Source organism: Pieris brassicae, chromosome 10, assembly GCF_905147105.1.
Source record: "Pieris brassicae chromosome 10, ilPieBrab1.1, whole genome shotgun sequence".
Lineage (NCBI taxonomy): Eukaryota > Metazoa > Arthropoda > Insecta > Lepidoptera > Pieridae > Pieris > Pieris brassicae.
The window spans coordinates 11,291,713-11,311,799 of record NC_059674.1 but is presented as its reverse complement, the minus strand read 5'-3'; the positions used below and the strand labels follow the sequence as shown (position 1 = coordinate 11,311,799).

Genomic DNA, 20,087 nt, shown 5'->3' with positions numbered 1-20,087 from the left:
CATAAAATCCTGAATTTTACATCTAACATTCAATTTAAATTCCGAAAAATAAACACAACTAACTAAATTTTTCCATTCCTATGTAAAGACAGCTGTACTGATGCAATTTTCTTTTTGGCATTGAAACCGGCGCAAAAAATACAATTACACTGCAATATCATTAAAGCTTGTGGACACATGGGTAACGGCAAAAAAGCATTTCCTTGGCAACATTGTTACGGCGCTGTTGCCACTATATAAGTTGCCAAATTAAATGTCACACTGTAATAGAATTTATCCCGAACCGATTTAGAAGCTATTGCTTAATCATAAAATTAATTATAGTCTGCAACTATAGAATTTAAATCTGTTTATAGAAAGAATCGTCTAGACATTACTATTAGCTCATCGCAGTGGTTGTCAAACACTATTTGACTGGCAGTCCAAAGAGCTATGTTGAAAGCCTTGTACAGCGGTGGCTAGGTTCATTTGATAGATTTATTGCCCCAATTTTAAAGATTGATAAATTACTACATAAAATCGATTGTTTAAACATTGGAATTTGAAGTATTTTTCCATATATAGAACATGCAAACGGCAAACGGACTGAAGGCTCACCTGAATTGTAACATAAACATTTTAAAACAAACAGATAAAGCGATCTGTAAGAATATAAAACAAAAGTTGGACAATACATGTGAAATCAAACAATGTATGAAGATAAACTATACCAAGACTTGAAATGCGGTGGTTATTTTAGACAGAAGAAATGGTTGTACTATGTTATTTTTATAATATATGTACAGGCAGTTGCAAATCCAAGAGTACTCTTCATTTAAAACATCAAACAAAATGGTCTAGTGATTCGTGGTGAAATACGGCTTCAATACATTCTATAAAACACTCTCAACTGGTTCTTGTTTACACGTGAATGAGTAATTTCGATATACTTTATTTGCGCTACATTGGACGGAGGCAGTCGCACGTGATACCTTCCATTCATCCGTCATGTTCTACGTTCTGCTCGCCTGGCACCTTGCCGGGTGACGATACAAAGGAAGTACCTGTCTTACGTTCATATCCAGTCACTCAAATATCCATATTGTATCTGTTGTTCGATGCAAAATATTTTGAAATTATCATCCGGTAAACTGTTTATAGCCGCCACACTCAGGCAATGCACTTCTATACATTATTTTCGCAGAGATCATGTAATTGAACTTTTTGAGTTAGAGTTAAGTTAACAGGATCAGGTCCATACGCTTCCAGGATGTTCAGCCCCTTATATAGTTGCTGTCGAAGTGCTTGGACAATTTAGCGAAACATAAGATTAGCAACGTGACAATGTATGGTGAGGCGGTTGAACGCAATGGCGGACAAGAAACGAGCAAAGCGAACACTGTTTTAGGTCAACGTTGAACAAATACCAAACAGGTCGTTTGGTCGCTTCCGGGGGTCTATTTCTGAACATCTAAACGCAATTGCGTTACTATGATTTGCAACGCGATTATAGGTTTATCTTTGAATTGGAACACCTGGGTGTGAAATGTCAAACGGCAATAACATTTGTTATTGGACTACGTATTGAAACAGGACGTATTACTACTTTCTCTATAGTCTGCTGGAACGAATTGGCGGCACTACAATATCACACTTGTTGCGTGTGTATGTAGCGGCCCTTTCTCGGTATAGAATCTTGAAAGCCTCAAAAGTAGATTCGGCATAGATTGCGGAAGTTATTAGTATTTCGCGTAGCTACCGTGTCCCAATTGCGTCGGTCGACGTCTCCACTTCTATAATCTAAATAAGGAGCAAAAGTTCAACGGCCTTCGAAAATCCACTCTGAACGAATATTTCGATATATTTCACAAAAGTTGTGACGTAAATAGTCAATGTTTTTTGGCCACTTCACTCTTAGCGTTAAGGAACAAACAGAGATTTATTATAACCCTAAAATTTAGAAACAGCATGACAAGTATTTCGGAAACACGTGACGTTTAAATAGGTCAGTAGACCTGTCACCTGCACGCTGCGACATTAGTAAAATTTGACATGGCAAGAAGTTAATTTTTCGTAGAATTTCGGGCTAGTTAGAAACCCTGAGGATTCCCTGGTCGTAGCTAGTCTCGTGACGTGGATTCTTGGCAACAGTTGGAAAACGAAGGAATTGCGAAAGGTATATAACAGTTGTTGACTAGATTTTTAATTTGGACAATGATTTAGAGCACAACGCTGTTTTTAAATTTTTTATAAAATTAAAAAAGAAGTTACTGAAATTCTAACACATGGCATATTAACATTTTGATATTAACAGTGTGATCTTGCTAATAAATCGGAATAATTATAAAATTATATGCATATAAAATAATATTTATCAAACACTTTCCAATCTCTGTAATATTTTGATCAAAACATTATAAATATTAATTACGATGTCAAAATAATGACACGTGAATAATACAATTCATTGAAAATTGATCGTGGGATTATTTTTGGGAAATACAAGGAAAATTGCATTTTAACAAAAGCTAATAGAGCATAATATCGACGCAAACGATAACATTTTAAAATCAATAACAAAAATAAATTAATAAAAGATGTAACTAAATTATATATAAATTAAATATTTTAAGGAATGTATAACTAAGTTTGTTATGAAAGAGCTGGAAACCCTGACACAGGTATATTTTTTACTTAAAAGGGTTCCCAAACCTTACACATTGTAATGAAATTGTACTTAAAATGAATAAACATATTTTGTTATTGTTTATGAACATTATCCTATTGCAAAACGCGACTACAAGATGTAGACTAATTCAGCTAAAATCTACTAAACTTAAACGTGGAAAAAATCTTGGAGCGATTCCAAGCAGCTGATTGATGAGGATGGTCATTTCGTACACGGCCAATCCAGAGATTTTTCTTATTATTTAGCAAAGCAGTGGACAATTCTATTTTCGTGATGTAGATAATAAGACGCCACAAAATATGTCAGACGTTTAAAAGAAATATTGTATTTGTCACAATTTGTATCTATCCTTCAAAGATATAATGACTTTTCTCAATATTAAAAATAAGATAAGACATCATTAAAATGCATTATTAATTGCGCATTATAATATAATATGAAGGTAATAACCTCTTTACCGTTAACAGAACATCTTTGCATTAGATAGCTGTCCAGTGTAAATCTAGTAATTTCTTAAAGAAATGTTCATATAAAAATCTACGTATTTCGCAGATCTTTGGTGTTTCAGCTAACTAACAATTTATGAAGATGAGGAAATATTTTAGGAAGCGGGAAGACTTTGGCTTTATTTAGCGGTTGTAATTTTTTTTTTTAAATATTTTCTGTTTCCTACATTTTATAAAAAAGTTCTTTTATAATATGTATAGTTGTAGCTTTTAGATTTTTATATAAATTAATAAAATAAAACAAATATTTACGCTTTATCTAACTTGTTAACTAAATAAGTGTAATACCGATATTTGAAATCGTTTATTGCCATTGGATCCACTGCCGTCTAGGGAAAGTGTCCCCTCTTAGTTGGATTAGGCCACGATATCCCTATAGCAATATAGTTAACAACAATACAGGGGCCCACTAGTGTGGGGATTACCGATGGATGAATTTTGTCACTACCATTTTTGTTTCTTGGGAGGAAATAACTCGAATTGGTCCGGAAATATTTCAGTGGACAGCTGGTTCCAAATAGTGATGGTGCGCGGCAGAAATGTAATAAACGCTCAGTCATGGAGCGATTCCGATGGTATATTGTATTCTGCTTTGACGTCCGATGATTAAAAACCATATTTTTGTCATCATTATTTTTCTTTTTATTTATTAATTTAGATAATATTTCTGTTTCACCGTAAGGCAACTTTCATACTTAAACAAAATTAATTCCTCGCATGTATGTATAATTTTATCCATATTAAGAGGGCTGAGACGGCGCTATGCCAGTAACAGGTGCCAAACTCATACACAAACACGCTATATCTATATGACTTAGTTAACAAAGTGCACCTAATTACCTAATGTTTGTCTCTCGACTCACCCGACTATTGTTGCTTTGCCAAGCATTCAGTTTAAGAACGCGAAGGTTAATTACTTGAAAATACAAAATAAACAATTAGCACAATGTATAATAAAAATAAGCTGTAAGAAAATTGTCGGAACCGCCGGAAACATTATCGTTATATAAACAACTGCGTAATCTACCTTCGAGTAGATGTTATTGTAAGAGCTTTTGCAATAGACGTACATGGAAACTAACGAATACCATTGATAAATTACGTCAATTGTGAAGGAATCCAACCTGCTGGCTGACGGAGCTTTATTCATCTTTGTACTGAGGAATAAAACGCTCTTTATAAAGGGTTAAATCGTGTAATATTTGTGAGATCATGCGTTAATCTATAGGCCACACGGAAATGATAAGCATTCATTACTAATATTATACAGTCCAGATATCTCATCCGCGATGGTGGCAGAACACAGATCTTTTCGTGTTCTTTGATAGACACACATAGGCAAGAATTTTGAGAAGAGATAAACAAATATGATGCTCGTACATATATTTGTATTAGAAACAATAGATTACATCATTCTAGTAGACTATAATAAAAAAAGTAGAGCTCAATAGCCCAAGGCTGTTACCAGTGACAGTTGTCGAATATACTTTGATGAGTTTACGGACGCGGCCCACGCGCGCGAGCCTTTGTCGTACAAACAGAACGCTATTTTCATAACAATGTTTTCTTGAAAATATGTCTATTGTAAAAGCAGCTCGTTAATATTAATGAATACTTATTCAAATATGTATTCACATGTACTTGACTTATTTTAGTATTGCGTGAGGTTCATATGTGACTCAATTTAGTTTGAGTTTCGGCATCCTCCAGTCCATTATGACTTAACACTTATGAAACAATGAAAATTTATTAATTCACATATTATGTACGTCACTCACGGAAAAAAGATGGACAGTTGAATCAACAGAATGGACTAAAAAGAGAAATATAGGACGACAAAGGAAAATATGGACAAATGACGTAATAATATTAGCGGGGAAAACTTGATGAATGAACCATACAAATTAGAACACTAAAATTTGTATGGTAAACCTTATTTTATGAACTTATACTAACACAATCAATACTCATAGTAAGAAATGTAAACTAAACAGTTGTTGTAAAGATTAATTAATAAAGAATTAACAATAATAATTAACGTTAATATAAAAAAGACGATCTTAATTTACATTTACTACCAGTATGGAGTTTATCAGGGACTTAGACCCGGCGAGAAGAACTAGTAAGAGCTCCTGCACTAATCGCCAAGCTTTGAATGGAACTCTTCACTTGACATATTGAAACAAAATGTCTTAAAAATATGCAACCATCAGTGGGCAAATAGTACGCCTCAGTCTATAATGTAATATAAATATTAAAATTAAATTTTCAGGGTGTCTAGGTTTTCAAGTAGGTCATATATGTGAAGCGACACGGTGGTGTGTATCAAGACGCCAAAAGGACCGGTCATTCTGGCGGTGTACCAAGGAACGCGAAGTCAGGCCTAACTAATGTGCATTACCCAAGTTGGCATTTCGAATCTGGTTAGGTACCGGTGCTCCACTTTAAATCGCTCTTTATTATCGCTGTACCTTGCTTTTAGATTGAATTATTCTTAGAAATACTAGTCTTTGTGTTCGTGTGTCTTTTTTTTGTATATCATAATAGACAACTGCAACACTAATATATTCTGTGAATGGTTCAATTGCTTTCCTTTTTCAAAATTGAGAAGCACTGCAAATCGGCACGAATAGAAACAAGAGCCTCCCATAGAGCCTAAATTTTTCTAGTTACTAGTACTTCTTAAATATTCAACCGACAGTTTAAAAGTTATTTCTTACATTCTGATTTTGAGTAGATTGTTTTGTTCCTCCTAGTCGATTATTACAAGATTGCTTTTTAGATCAAACGAATAAAATTATGATCAAACGCGACACTTTTATTGCCTTATTCTTCATCTAAGACAGAATATTTAAGTATTTTTGTAAATTGGACATAAATTTATGACAAAATAAGAATTCCATATGACAAATAAACAAAAACACTTGCTCTATTTTTATATCTAATACGAGTTTCTCACAATGTACTATGTACAAGAGGTTATTGCGATAAAGAAAATATATAGCAGATCGCAATACATCAATGTTAAAAATATTCTTAAAGCACATATACAATTGCATATAGTAAAATAAATAAATCAATAGCATAACCTTTTTAGGTCTAGGTCTCAGATTTCTGTATCTTTATCTAGATTTTTTAGGCAAGTAGGTGATCAGCCTTCTGTGCCTGACGCACGCCGCGTTTTTGGGTCTAAGGCAAACCGGTTTCCTCACGATGTTTTCCTTCACCGTTTGAGCTAATGTTAAATGCGCACATAGAAAGAAAATCCATTAATGCACAGTCGGGATCGAACCTATGCCCTCAGGGATGACCGTCGACGCTGAAGCCACTAGGCCAACACTGCTCTAAATTGCATCTATTTAAAGGTTACGATTTACTGTTACAACAAAAAACACATGAAAAACATTGCAACAAATAATGAGCCGCGAAATACTATGTTGATCTTGGACGTGTGGTAGTGACAGGTGCAAGCAAACGTAATTTAAGACTACACAAATCTTTTCACGCTTTCATAACTACATCTATCCGGATCTTTAAAATCATAAAATGCATCGCAACTATGAAACATTTCTCGAAATAGCATTTTTAGAACTTTCGCGCAAATCTTCCATATTTTTCGATATTTTGTTATAGTGAAACAATCGACAGTTCGTTGTTGGATACGTGGAAGGACTAATATTTTTGAAAATCAAAATAATGCCAAGTCAAGTGAAATTTAAAAAAAAATCACATACATTTATATCTATAACATGAACTACAAGGAATTTATATACTGAAGCAAATATATATATATAAGAGTAATAAAACTTGAACAAATAACCCTTACATTAAATAGTATCTTGTCAAATATTTATGTTTATACCATATGTCTAAGTTGTAATTAAAAAGTCAGATAAAAAGGAAAGGAAACAAGAAGGTAGAACTAATAAAAAATATCCTAAAAATATCCGAAGACAGTTAATGGTCTGAGAATATTCGTGTCAACATAAGTTTCGGAAAATTTCATAATCCGATACGCAGTAACCGGTGCACATCTGCATATTGCACCCGTAAATGCAAAAATAAATGCAATCTAAACAATCCGAGCATTTCCGTAGCGCTGACACAATTAAATTCTCCTTAAATGAGGCGTGTCCAATAAATAATCTTTCAGACCATTTCATTAAGAGTGCTAATTGCGCAATTTGTAACTACAATGTTATGCAAATTGCAGTCTAGAATACATGTATAAAAAGGGAGAGTGAATAAAATTAATTGATAATTTAAGAACTCCGGGCTGTTCCGGTTGATTCTCGCTTGTAGCAGTGTTTTTAAAGTGTAAAAGAGATCTTTATTTTTGAATGTACATATTAAAGTTTGACGTATATTTATTGCTAATATTGTAATGAGGACAAAACATTTCATTATTGTATTCATTGCATTTTGTTTTGCATGTTAGAAATTATTGATTTGAAAAGTTCTTTCACAATTAGATCGTATCCCTGATGAACATAGGCTATAGATTTTTTTCAAAAAAGTTACGTTTCTCCATGAAATTACGATAGTGTCAAAAAGACATTAGTCTTTCATTGGAAAGTGCCTACATCGCATACACTGCGGAAACCATTAACAATAGAGCAAAGAAATGTACTGTGGATAAGCTTCAGGCTATAGAATCGCAGAGCACAGCTAGTTTATTATATTTAGATGAAACGATAGGCGACAGTGACGTTATCAAAAATTCCAACTAATTGGATTTCTCAACACGGATGACGCTTTCATTAAGGACGTAACATTAATATTCTACTCAACATACACGATATGTATAAAAAAGTATGTAAAAAGGTATTTAACATTTTCTATACTCTTACTCTTAAACATGAGCCATAATTGGTGCAAGAATCATTGGTGAAGTGGACTGGTAGACCATAACAAAATATTTGGCAAGACCGCAAAGAAATTGCTTGCCATAGACGATCTTATCAATTGTATTTAAATTTAAATATTAAATTTATGAATATGCAATAAAGTCGACAGTCATTACGTGTACGTAGTAAATGTAGCATTAATATTGAAACTGAGTCATCTAGTTCGAAATTATCGTGTCTAAATAGTGCAACTTCTCACACCTGCTAGTTACATGAAATATATTAAAAGCTAAATATATAAGATTAAAAATATTTTAAACTTTAGCTGGAATAATGTTAAAGGTTTACGGCATTACCTGTATCCAAAATTAGGCCTTTCATGTTCGTTTTATAAATAAAAAACAAACATAAATAAGTATTACGCCTAAGATCTAGTAATTTAAATCCTTGCCTAAAAGTGCGTTTGCGCACGACTCGCCACCGTCCTCGTCTTTATAATAACGCAGCCATTGTTGACATCATCGAAAATGTAAGATTTAAATTGACTTGATTAAACCCAGCTTCCAAAACAACATAAACTTCTATGAATAACAAAAGTTTTACAAGACATAAACTCTGTTGACGTGACAGACAGAAGCTAAACCACTCTCAATGTCGCAGCGGCCATTATGTTATATTTTGGAATACTACGTAAAACTATTAATATTTTACGTTTTACCCACCACGTGACATTACTATCATAAATACTGTTACAAAACATCTAATAATCAATTAAAATAAATAGATAACTGCAAAACACTGATCAACCAAGTGACAAATGACAACTGACAAACTTGAGCACGTCAAGTGATATTTTCTTTTGGATTTAGAATGGGAAGAAGAATCTCTTGCTAAAATAAAATTAATTATAAAACCAACTATAATTGTTTTATAAAATAAAATATTTTTAAACTAGTCGTCCAAAGACAGGTATTTGGAAAGAGTTATAAAACTTTTTGTTGGAAGTGTGTTGAAATATAGACTATATTTAATGGCGTTCGAAATGTTACCATGTACCATTGTTAATGGATGTCATAATATAACTTCGACCCAATTTTAAACTTTCCAACTGTTTTAAAGTAAACAACGATTTATTCCCCGTGAAAGAACCCGTCTTAAAATATTTACAACTTCTATTTAGGATTCTAAATCTCCTTTATTTTTAACGTGTTCTACTTAAACTGCGCCAGTAGAGATACGAAGGACATCCCTCAAGTTACAAGCTTTTAACAAAATTTATAATATAAAATTTGTTTTTGCTGATAATATTTTAGCTTTTTGCTGATACGTTGTTATTTTCATAAAAGCATTTTATTAGAAAGCATTTTGATGTTACTGACCCATTAGTCTAAATAAGACTTACAGTCAAAGCATCTATTTTAAAAGGTAGAATAAAATATAATTACAAAAACTAACGGTACTACTTTTAAATGCCTATTTAGATAACGACTGTTTTAAAATACCTTTTAGCTTATTATCTTCCAATTGAATCTATATACACTGCTATTAATGATCTAAAAATATTTTTCGTAAATAAAATCAACATGTCATCGTGCCAATGCAGATCCATCAAATCCCATAACCTAGTTGTCTCGCTTTTTTACTTTTGCTACAGTTTTACTTATAATTGGAATATATCATAACAAAACTGCTAATGTGATTGATAACAACGCCTCGATTTTACTCATTTTTGCTAGGAGTTTGGGATACGTAGAAAACATTTTGCGCCTTCGGCTATGAAAATATAAAGTAGCTCCGGTTGAAGTATTGACCATGCCATACTGCATTCGAGAATATATCATTGATAAACTTCGATATAAGGAAATCATCAGCACTGCGCCCAGGCTGGTTAATAAAAGAATTTCTTATAACAAAAATTTGGGGTCATCTGTTCTATAGAAGTATGTTTATTTTTGATAATGACATACGAGAGTTCGATCACTCGTGACTCTTGCGCATACACCTGTGTAATCGTCTGTCTCCAGCGCGTACGCCCTTCAACAGAGATTAGCCGCCGAGTCAGCCTGAAGAACATTATTATTTGGTATCATAGTTTGAACGAATCTAACGAAACGGAATGTAGTTTGGGAGGACTTGACAGCGCTCCAAAATGCTGTCGGCGATACTGCAGCACCAACACTAATCGGCACCAACGACAACCCACCGTTAATCATTACATACGAGCCAAGTCGACATTATAAGTTTTTGTCATTATCGGTAATGCATTTGGCATGTGAAGTTAATGTTGTTACATAATTATGACTATTTCTGTTGCACTTTGAAATAATGTTCGGCTGAGCTGTATGAACTACATTTGTACATTACAAAATGGTAAAAACTGTTACATGAGAAACTTAATACAAACGATTTGTATCCCATCGGACGCCGTAACACCCTTTAAATTGTATAAAAACTCGAATTTTTCGAATTTTAGACGATATTTTATTAACCTGTATCATGCTTATATCATACAAACGGTAAAGGAAAACATCGTGAGGAAACCGGCTTGCCTGAGACTCAAAGAGTCGAGGGCGTGTGTCAATCTACTTGCCTATTTGACAAATGATCATGGACCAGATATGTACAGAAATCTGAGGCCCAGACCTAAAAATGTTGTAGCGCCACTGATATATTTATTTATTTTATATGCATGCCTTTGCCATGTGTACGCGAAGGAACTAATTCAAATTGTAATTGAAGACTCCAGAATAACCTTGAAACTATTTTTAAAAAATATGGAAGGTATATAAAAAATATTAACGTGGAGTCCCACATAATCCCTGCTGGAGTAAAATACCGCAGGGATATGCGAAACACATTTCCAGACAATAAAAAAGGTACAGAAAAGCATTACATTTGATCAGCCAAAACAATGACCGTAAAGCAAAATTGAAACATACGTTAACAGTCGTTAGCCTGGGAGAAGGTTTAATATGCAGTTACTAAAACAATTTTATATCAGTAAGAAAATAATATAGAAACTCGTAAACACAACGGGGTCAAGGTGTGTGTGAATTGAGGGCGACATCGCTAATTACTGTTTCAAGACGTTTTGGAAAAACATACTTTTCAAATACAAATTTTACTTGCCCATAGCAATCACACAACTTTTATACATGCGAGATTGTATGCAATTAAATTTAGATTTGTTGTTTATTTAAAAAAAAATATTTTCAAGTTTCATAAGGATACAATCATTGTTCTGAATCATTGTTCATAGCAAGACTTTCCTCTACTTGCTGGTTAGGAAATTATATATATATATATATATTTAAACCTAGGTAAGTGACAACTGAGTAAGCGAGAAAACTATATTAATGACAGTATTTACCGGGTCCCGTCATTTTGCCCTCCTAAAGCCTCTAAAGTGAGAAACAAAACCTGCATAAGTGTCAGTAATTTTTCGCGTGTGAACCTCTATCAGTGGATTGATACTTGCCTATACCTCTATAAGCGACAGTTAAACGCATTTAACTTTTGCTATTAATTACTCATTCTTAAATTACGAGGGACTCTTATTGAATTCAAAATCAATGTGCGTCTGTTATTGTACGAGCCAAAGTTGTACATTTTGCTCACTTAGGCTATCTTAGAATTATAAGCGTGATGATCCCTATGTACGGGTCAAGGCTCGTACATTTTGGTCCTATATACAACAGATATTTTAGAATAGATAGATTGTAAGTTATACTCTACAAAATTCATTATCACATCATATGATTTGCTTTAATAAAGAAAAGAAAAGCTGTATGACCTTGGCTCGCGTTTATATCATAACAAGCTCCAAGCAATTTCAAGCTTCTTGATCCTGTGGTTTAAGCTACATCAACAAATAGGAATAAGCATAAATAACGAAACGTTGCTTAATTTTAAATTCAAAATAAACTTTCCTCAATAACGAACACGATTATCACAAATATTACGAATATGACATTATAAATCAAGCGAATAAATCTATGTCAAAACCGATCCGCAATTAACAACTTTTGCCTTCAATTTTAACAGCTTCAGTTGTAAATCACGTAGCACTTAGTATTCAAGATCTACGACAGATAAACAAACACCTTATTTACCCAAGAATGTGAGCACAACAAGTGTTCACCATACTTACACAACCGGAGATAGTGAGTGCCAAAATTCTATTATCGACAAACTACGTATATTTAACTACCACATAAACTGTTGGGCTTCGGGACAATCCTTACGATATTTTTTATAGGCGTATAAATAAAGGTTCTTAAAGCATCTCGAGTGTCAAAAGACGATGCGATATTGTCAGACTACAATCTATGAACACTTCAATAAAATAAAGATGCCTGCTACTATTATCTGAACACATACATGTTTGATCGGATTTCCTCAAAACGATTTTAATTACACAATATACGTTTGGTTCCGAGAATAATAATGAGTTTGTTAGCGATTCCTCAAACAAACATTCCGTTCTTATGTGCGACAGAATTACCTACCATACGCCAACGCTCAGTGCATAAATAGATTCATTTTCTCAGATGGAAATTCAAATTTTATACTAGGGCCGTCATCAAAGGCGCGAGTCCTAGTCACGGCCTATTTAAGTTCGGACAAAACACGTCCGTTACGAAATATTCATTATCCTTTTGACCGTTAAGGCCACAAATTTTGTTAACATAAAAAGTTTAGTTATAAAACACGTGCTTGAATGGATACGCCCTATGTTACTTCTATCTGGCTTAGCGCTTAACGCATTTGGCGAGTTACAACTTATTACACAACACTTGTCTTACGCACAGGACAGGGACTTAAGCAGTTAAAGTTACTTGTTTTGGGTCGCAAAGCCAGCGGATTGTGTGAGTGCCTTAAAATCATTAAAGTATACGCAGAAATCTGTTTGTCCCATCTAAATTTGAGTAAGTATAATATGTATGGTACCTTACGCCTAAACTACAAAACTAAATGACACCTTGAAACTGAAAATTAAAAAAAACTTTATTATTTAATTATTTTGGTCTTACTTTTTAATCGTTACGTCTATTGAGCAAACAGCTGTCTTTATAATAAAATTATAACATTTACACATTATTAGTTTTAATATTGAGGGCATCGCACTATCCTTATTTGTACATATATGTATTTAATTTAATGATATTTTGAATGATAGGGCAAAAATATTTATCTCATTCATTCATGTCTCATTCAGAGTCATTCTCTAAGCAAGCACGTGAACAGTATTCCGTGACGACCAGTTGTTTTTTTTAAACGAGCTTATAATACGACGCATAAAGAAAGATAAATTAATACACAGCCAGGACACGGCTTGGCTACTTAAATAACTATACTACTTTAAAACTGCTCCCTAATCACTTCAACGTAGACAACACAATAATTATGCTAAGAAAAAAAATCTTGTCAAGGACATCGAAATTACAATAAAACTAAATATACAAATACATTCGAATGGCTTAAGAATTAAAATTATTAACACGAGTGAGATCTGTGGAGTGTTGTAGACGAAATATATTGGTACGAGGTTAGCGTTATAAGGGAACAAACTGTATTGAAGGATTAATAAATAATATGGTAACGGTGCCTGGGTCATCGTAATCAACAATAACACTCTTGGCATTGGTGTGCGTGACGCTTCCACCTGCCACAACATTGCATCACATCACAACACACCTTCAGCTGACTAATCTACGTATTACAACTAGCAATCCATGTTATTGCATTAGAAAACACAATGCGAACCTCAGACGTAAATTAGAGATGTAAATTATGTCAAAAACAATACATAAGACCGACTTGATTTAATAAATATATAAAAATATTATTCTATAAATCTTAACATATAAAACAAAGTAGTAGTTTGCTCAAACAATTATAACTCGAGTACGGCTAGAATGATTTTCATGTTATTTTCAAGGATTCGAATGGACAATAAATATGCCCAATTTTCGGATAATGGCGACTAGATTTAAAAATGTAGAGTAATGTCAGCAATTAAAAAGGTAACGACATATACATATTTACGACAGTTATAAATTTATGCGTGCGTTCAGAAGCTTAATTATTTTTCTGTTAATTTCCTTATAAAGTAGCCTTAATTTGTTTTTGTTTTGTATTCTTTGTATTACTTCAAAAAAATCGTTTAGCTAATCTATAACACGATATTCATTGACTCTTAAACGGTTCGGTCAGCTTTGATTTTTATGTATATTCCGATTCTAAAAATCTTATTAACTAAGGCCAATATGTTATAATTTTTTAACTTCATTTTTTACCAATGTTATATGCCTTAATAATTGACTCAAGAAATAACAACCTACCCCAGGTAAAACAATTAAATATTTGTTTTGTAATTGTCATACATTTGAGAAAATAATTGAGTATTATTCTCTACTTCTTCATTCATATCCATACCGTCACTATCACGTCATAAAAGTGCTAGCTATTTTTTATGTTTTCTAATGATACTTTCCGGCAAATAAATTCAACTTAAAAAAAATCAAGAGCATCCAAGAATATAATTTAATTCAGAGTTGGCAAGTGGCAACTATAATGCAATTAAATTATCTACATATTTTCAAGCGCCTAATTAAGGTGGAACCGTTAAGAATTACCGCAACAGTAATTAAGAAATAAACATTACAGCTATGAGAAAAAGCATTTGATCTCCGTTGTTAAAATTTGTAGACCAATTGTTGAATTTTATTTCTTCCAAGTGGATATACATTAAAGAAACTCACTCATAGAATTGTTAGAAATACCATACAAAATAGGCATTTTGAGAAGTGTGTAGAAGCGTTATTTCCGGAAGGGGAAGGAGGATCCGAAGTTTTCTCCTATTTTTATTTTCCCGTTTTAATAAATTTACTTAAGCAGTCTAGATATGCCTACGCACAAAGTCCTCCGCTCTCACTAGAACAATGTTTTGCTATACTTAATTTTCCTAGTAACACTGTCGTGTAATTTACAATCCGCCTCAGAAAGTTAACATACAAAGATTAGTAGGAATTTTAAAGTTTAGTTAGATTTTGATCATAAATATTAAAAATACGCACCCACAGAATACCTAAACATTATCTTAACTAATTTTTTTATAATAATTCAACTAAGTTTTTAATCATTTTGATCAACACATATAATAAAATCTCATAAAAATTTATCGTTACAATAAATTTTACAACACACGAACTTTGCGATGAAGTATTAATGAGATAAATGTATCGTCATCAACAACACTGGACACGTGGAAATGCGGCGTGAGTGAAAAGCTTTCAAATTTCAGAGGCTCAGATTCAAAGACACACAATAATTTAAAACTGTCATACGGACAGGTTAAAGTTTGACGTCTATGAATCTCACCCTCAGTTATAGGCTGTATGGCTTTACCGTCGCAGTGCCTGCAGCGCTTGGGCTCCGGGGGTGCGAACTCGTCGCCGAGTTGGCGGTCTGGTACCGGCATGGCCGCGCATCCCGCGCCGCCCTGAACACCATTCACAGTGCGAGGAACGCAGGGCGACCGCTCCACAAGCGGCTCGGTAGCCACTGAGCCTGAACACAATCCGCCCGCCCCGGCCGGTAGGCGGCGCCCATGCCCGGTTATTTTGGGCGGGCGTGACTCATACCTCCAACTGCAACGCTCGGTAGCGGCGCCCGCGCATCTTAGGCTTTTCTACGTGTCCTACCTCGCTTATACGCATTTTTTTAAAATTCATTATTGTAGTAGTGGTGGGGTTTCAAAACAAATGATTAAATATGAGTTATTTAAAATATAGTACAGTATTCGTGAAACCCAGTTAAATAAGCAAATTGTAATTATAGTATTTTTAAATGATTGTAAACAATGATTGAAAATATCATAATCAGTTTTTTATTTATACAGATTAATGGATAACGGAACCGGGCGATAATTGTCAATTATGATAGACACACTAAAAACCAATTTAGTTTTTAAGTCTCCATGTGTAGTACATAATTCTTCTACCCATAGTGAAATTTGTAGTCTTTATAATAATTTTGTCATTAAAATGTATGCAAAAATTAATTTAATATACTTTCTTATACGGCTGAGGCACAAACAAAGATTTTCATGTAAATACAATATTATTTGCATTTACATGAGAAAAACATTGCTTCGGAGACTAGTGACTCCAGTTGACTGAAATGACGGTCTATTTTTCATTCCAGCTAACCCAATCCAGCGCCACTGGAATAGTGTGAACGGCCAATCCAGTGCCTGAATACACGTTTAACGGTGAACACACATTGTTGTTATTTTATGGAATTTTATACGTAATTCTGAACAATGAAGTTAACCCAAAACCAAACTCTTCAATTTGTTTCTTTGTACAGAGAAAATGTGTGTTTGTGGGATATCACTTCGGAATTTTATAAACACAAAGGCATGCGCCAATCCGCCCTGCACAAAATTTGTGATGGTATGCAAATTGAAGGTTTTACAGTAGAGGATGTAAAAAATGAAATCAAAATCTGTATTCCAAGGGATCTTCTGATTTTAGCTCTTGCAAAAGCATTGCTGAGCCTCCTTTTTCATTTCTTTCGCTTATCGAATTTCTCACCCAAATCCGCTTTTTTCTTTTTAGTTCTACTTCCACTTCATCAACTACTTCTTCTAACAGTAATAATTGAACAGTTTTAAAACAATTTCTAAACTTCTTTCTAAAAGCATTGTCACTGTAGTGTTACCGATCTAACAGCTTTTGAATGACTGGAATAATGTGGATGTTCCATTTCAGTTCAGCACTGGACTGGAATGACTCACTGGATTACTGGACTGGAATAATGTGAACCGAGCATAAGTTTCTGTGTTCAACTCTGGATTGTCTATGCCACCAGCCTGATGTGTCTATGGCTAAGATTAAGAGTCGACTCAGTATGACACTAACAATGACATAACATGACATTTTCACATACAGACCTTTTTTTTATATAGTACTATCTCCATTCGAAGGATGGCAATTATCATGGCTAGTTCAATTTTGGATGCCGCGTTTCTAAACAATTACTTGGTGCTTTGACCAAACCATTGTCTAAGGTTTACCAACCAAGAGGTCCTTCTGCGCCCAGGTCTCCTTCTACTTGCCACGTTTCCTTGTATGTTGAAGAAGCTCATATTTTTTGTCCGCAATACCCAAATTTATTTTTCTTAACGTCGTAAGGACTACATCGTTCTTCTGCATTCAGTCAAGATGTGTTTCAAATGCGGTCTGTCGAAGATATCTAAGCATACGTCGATAAGATCTGGGATCTCGAACGCTTCCAGGTTTTTGGACTTAGCCTCTGTCAGCGTCCAAGATTCTACGGTGTAGAGCAGCACAGAGAAGACGTAACATCGCGGAATGCACGTTCTAAGCTGTAAATTTAGGCGCTTGTCACAAAGTACTTTTTTTAGTTTTGAAATGGCGTTCCACGATTGTTAAATTTTAAAGCGGATTTCGAAGACATGTGCAGGGTTTCATCTATCACTGAGACTAGATATAGTATTTTTGGGACACGTTGCAAAGTCTGATTGATGAGTTGCGTGACAAGCTCCGGTGTTCGGCTTATCGTCATGTATTTTGGACAATTCACAGGATACAGTTTGCACTAAGTGTCAAATCTGAGTCTTACCCATTGATCAATACTCATTGTTCTGTTTCAATAATCTCTTACTTAGACTTACTGACAAATAAGAGGTGTCATACAAAATTACTCCCTATTTTATTCTATTAAATGGAATCATGATAAATATATAAAGGCAAAAAACCAATACAAATTGTGATTGTTTTTCTTTCTTTCCAAAATTGTATGAGGAAAATATCTCGTCTTGTCTCGTCGTCATAATGTAAATGTTAATTTTGTGGTCTAACTGGTCCATAAAACAATAAACTTGATAGAATACCCTGTTCAACATGCTTTATGTATTAAAAATAATCAATAAGACCATTTTAAAGTTATGACCTTAACCCAAAAATTATAAGAACCAAAAGCTTTAACCATTGATTAATGTTGTTTTTAAAGCCTTGTTTTTGTATAAATTATATTTTTAACTATGTAAGCTTAGCTAACTTTCTATAAGCCACTGTAAACTACTATAAACATACCCTACCCACATGAGTATAACTTTATTAGACTAAACTAACACAATAAATAAATTTTACAATGTTTACATTATCTAAATAACAGTGTTTTCATTCCATTTTGCAAAGAAGAGATTTTCAACTAATTAGCTATATAAATCTTGACAGAAGTGTTTTTATATTTTTCACCTTCTTTATCATTGATTCCAAAAGTGCAAAGGAAACTTGATGAGGATCTACGGCTTAATAACTTTTGATTGACCAATTTTACTTTTTGGCATCCACTCACACAACTATATCAATCAATTAATTAATTAATCAATAAATGATGTTTTTTTTAAACTGGTAATTCGTAAATATAGTCAATCGCAATGCATATTACTATAGTGAGATCTTAATATTCACAATTATTTTTGGCTGGAAATATGGTACAAATTTAGCAATGGACCCCTGTCCACCAGAACCACCAATTTTAAAGTGGTAAGGTACATACATAAGTTAAGATATAAGGATGCATTATCGTACAAGACACATCCAGAGTTGAGCTAAGTATGATTACTATGTATTAAAATTTAATTTTATTTGTGCTGTAGTTAGTGACAATTAATATTTATGACTATTTCTCAGGAAATTTGTTTTATTGAAATATTTACATTTAACAGTAATATATTAATCTATATAATATAATGAAATAGGTGTAAATTAATCACAAAATCATATCTTTATCAGTAGAGCATAAATAATTATGATTATTATTTAAGGTTAGTAATACAGTATACTTATACAACTTGTCTTTGTTTAAGATATGAATATTAAAATGATTATCGGGCCTAAGCCTTATTTAATTTTAAAGATATACAACACAGTATGGCTTCCACACAATATTAGAATGTGTAAAATATTTATGAGAAAATACGTACCTACAAGATAATTTTAATAAAAATGCCGGTATTTAAAAAGCAAGGAAGTGCTAGTTTGTTGTGTTTTAATTTATTGTCTGGGATGGGTCTCAGATCAAACTTAGGTCATTTAAATTAAACGGATTAATCGAAGAGATATTTATAACTTCACTGCTGATGCGTAGTGTCCAGTTACACATTGCAGTTAAACTAGTGAAAGGAATACTTCAAGAAGAACACCGGTGAAATTAAACATTTAGTATACTTTATTAATCAGTATTTTACTTTAATAAAAACAGATACTGCCGATATATACACGACGTTCAAAAATATTTAGATAAATCCAGACAGATTGAATTTAATGGGCGGTTGCCTTGCAAAATATAAAGACATACCTGTAACTCGATAAATGTTGTTATTAATCCTCTTTCAAGCTGAAATATGCTGCACAGTGTCCAATTTTGTTTTAATTCTATAACAACACGTCACACACTGCATTAAAAAGAATATAAAATCTTGAGTAAGTATACGTTATGTAGTTATTTACTTCATTTTTCTGCCATTTTGAGATGTTGTCTTTTCTGCTCTGACGGCTGACAATGACAGGTTGGTACTTGTGAGTTTAAGGTCTGCCACAGACGTCCTAACACCTATTAATAATCTGCGTAAATGGAGATTATCCACAGGTATTACAAAATCACGGAAGCGGTATGAAAACTAAGGGTAAGAAAACAAAGTGGAAATTCAGATACGACATCGTAGCCAATTGTTATTTTCTTATTCCTACAAAACGTCTTACGTATTTATGAATATATAGTATATTAAGAAAGAGACCAGCTGGACCGGTTTTAAATGATTTAGGCAGCTGGGAACTTAATAATAGAGACTTCGGGAAATACTTCAAATTCCGACTAAACTTTTTATTTCATATTTTTTGAGAATCTAATAAATATTGTTTATTATATTATTTGAAAAATAAATATTTCCCTTCTTATTTGTTGCTCCGCGTCCCTCTAAATTTAGCCCTGCAGATCAGACTTATTTTCCTGTTTCCTGATTAACATTTT

The 20,087-nt window shown here is 33.3% G+C and overlaps 1 protein-coding gene across 3 annotated transcripts in view; it reads right to left on the bottom strand.

The window, feature by feature from the left end:
- LOC123715563 (myocardin-related transcription factor A) overlaps positions 1-19,596 on the bottom strand; it is a 34,844-nt gene extending 15,248 nt beyond the window's left edge. Inside the window, exon 1 of one of the 3 annotated variants that reach the window (XM_045670682.1) lies at positions 19,416-19,596. Coding sequence is in view for 2 of the 3 variants with exons in the window: in XM_045670680.1 (XP_045526636.1) it covers positions 15,405-15,504 (100 nt within the window). In the remaining variant the exon portion in view is untranslated. Of the gene's footprint in view, positions 1-15,404; positions 15,594-19,415 lie in introns of those variants that run through there. The other 2 variants (XM_045670680.1, XM_045670681.1) reach the window with 2 other exon arrangements.
- Positions 19,597-20,087: the final 491 nt, after the last annotated feature.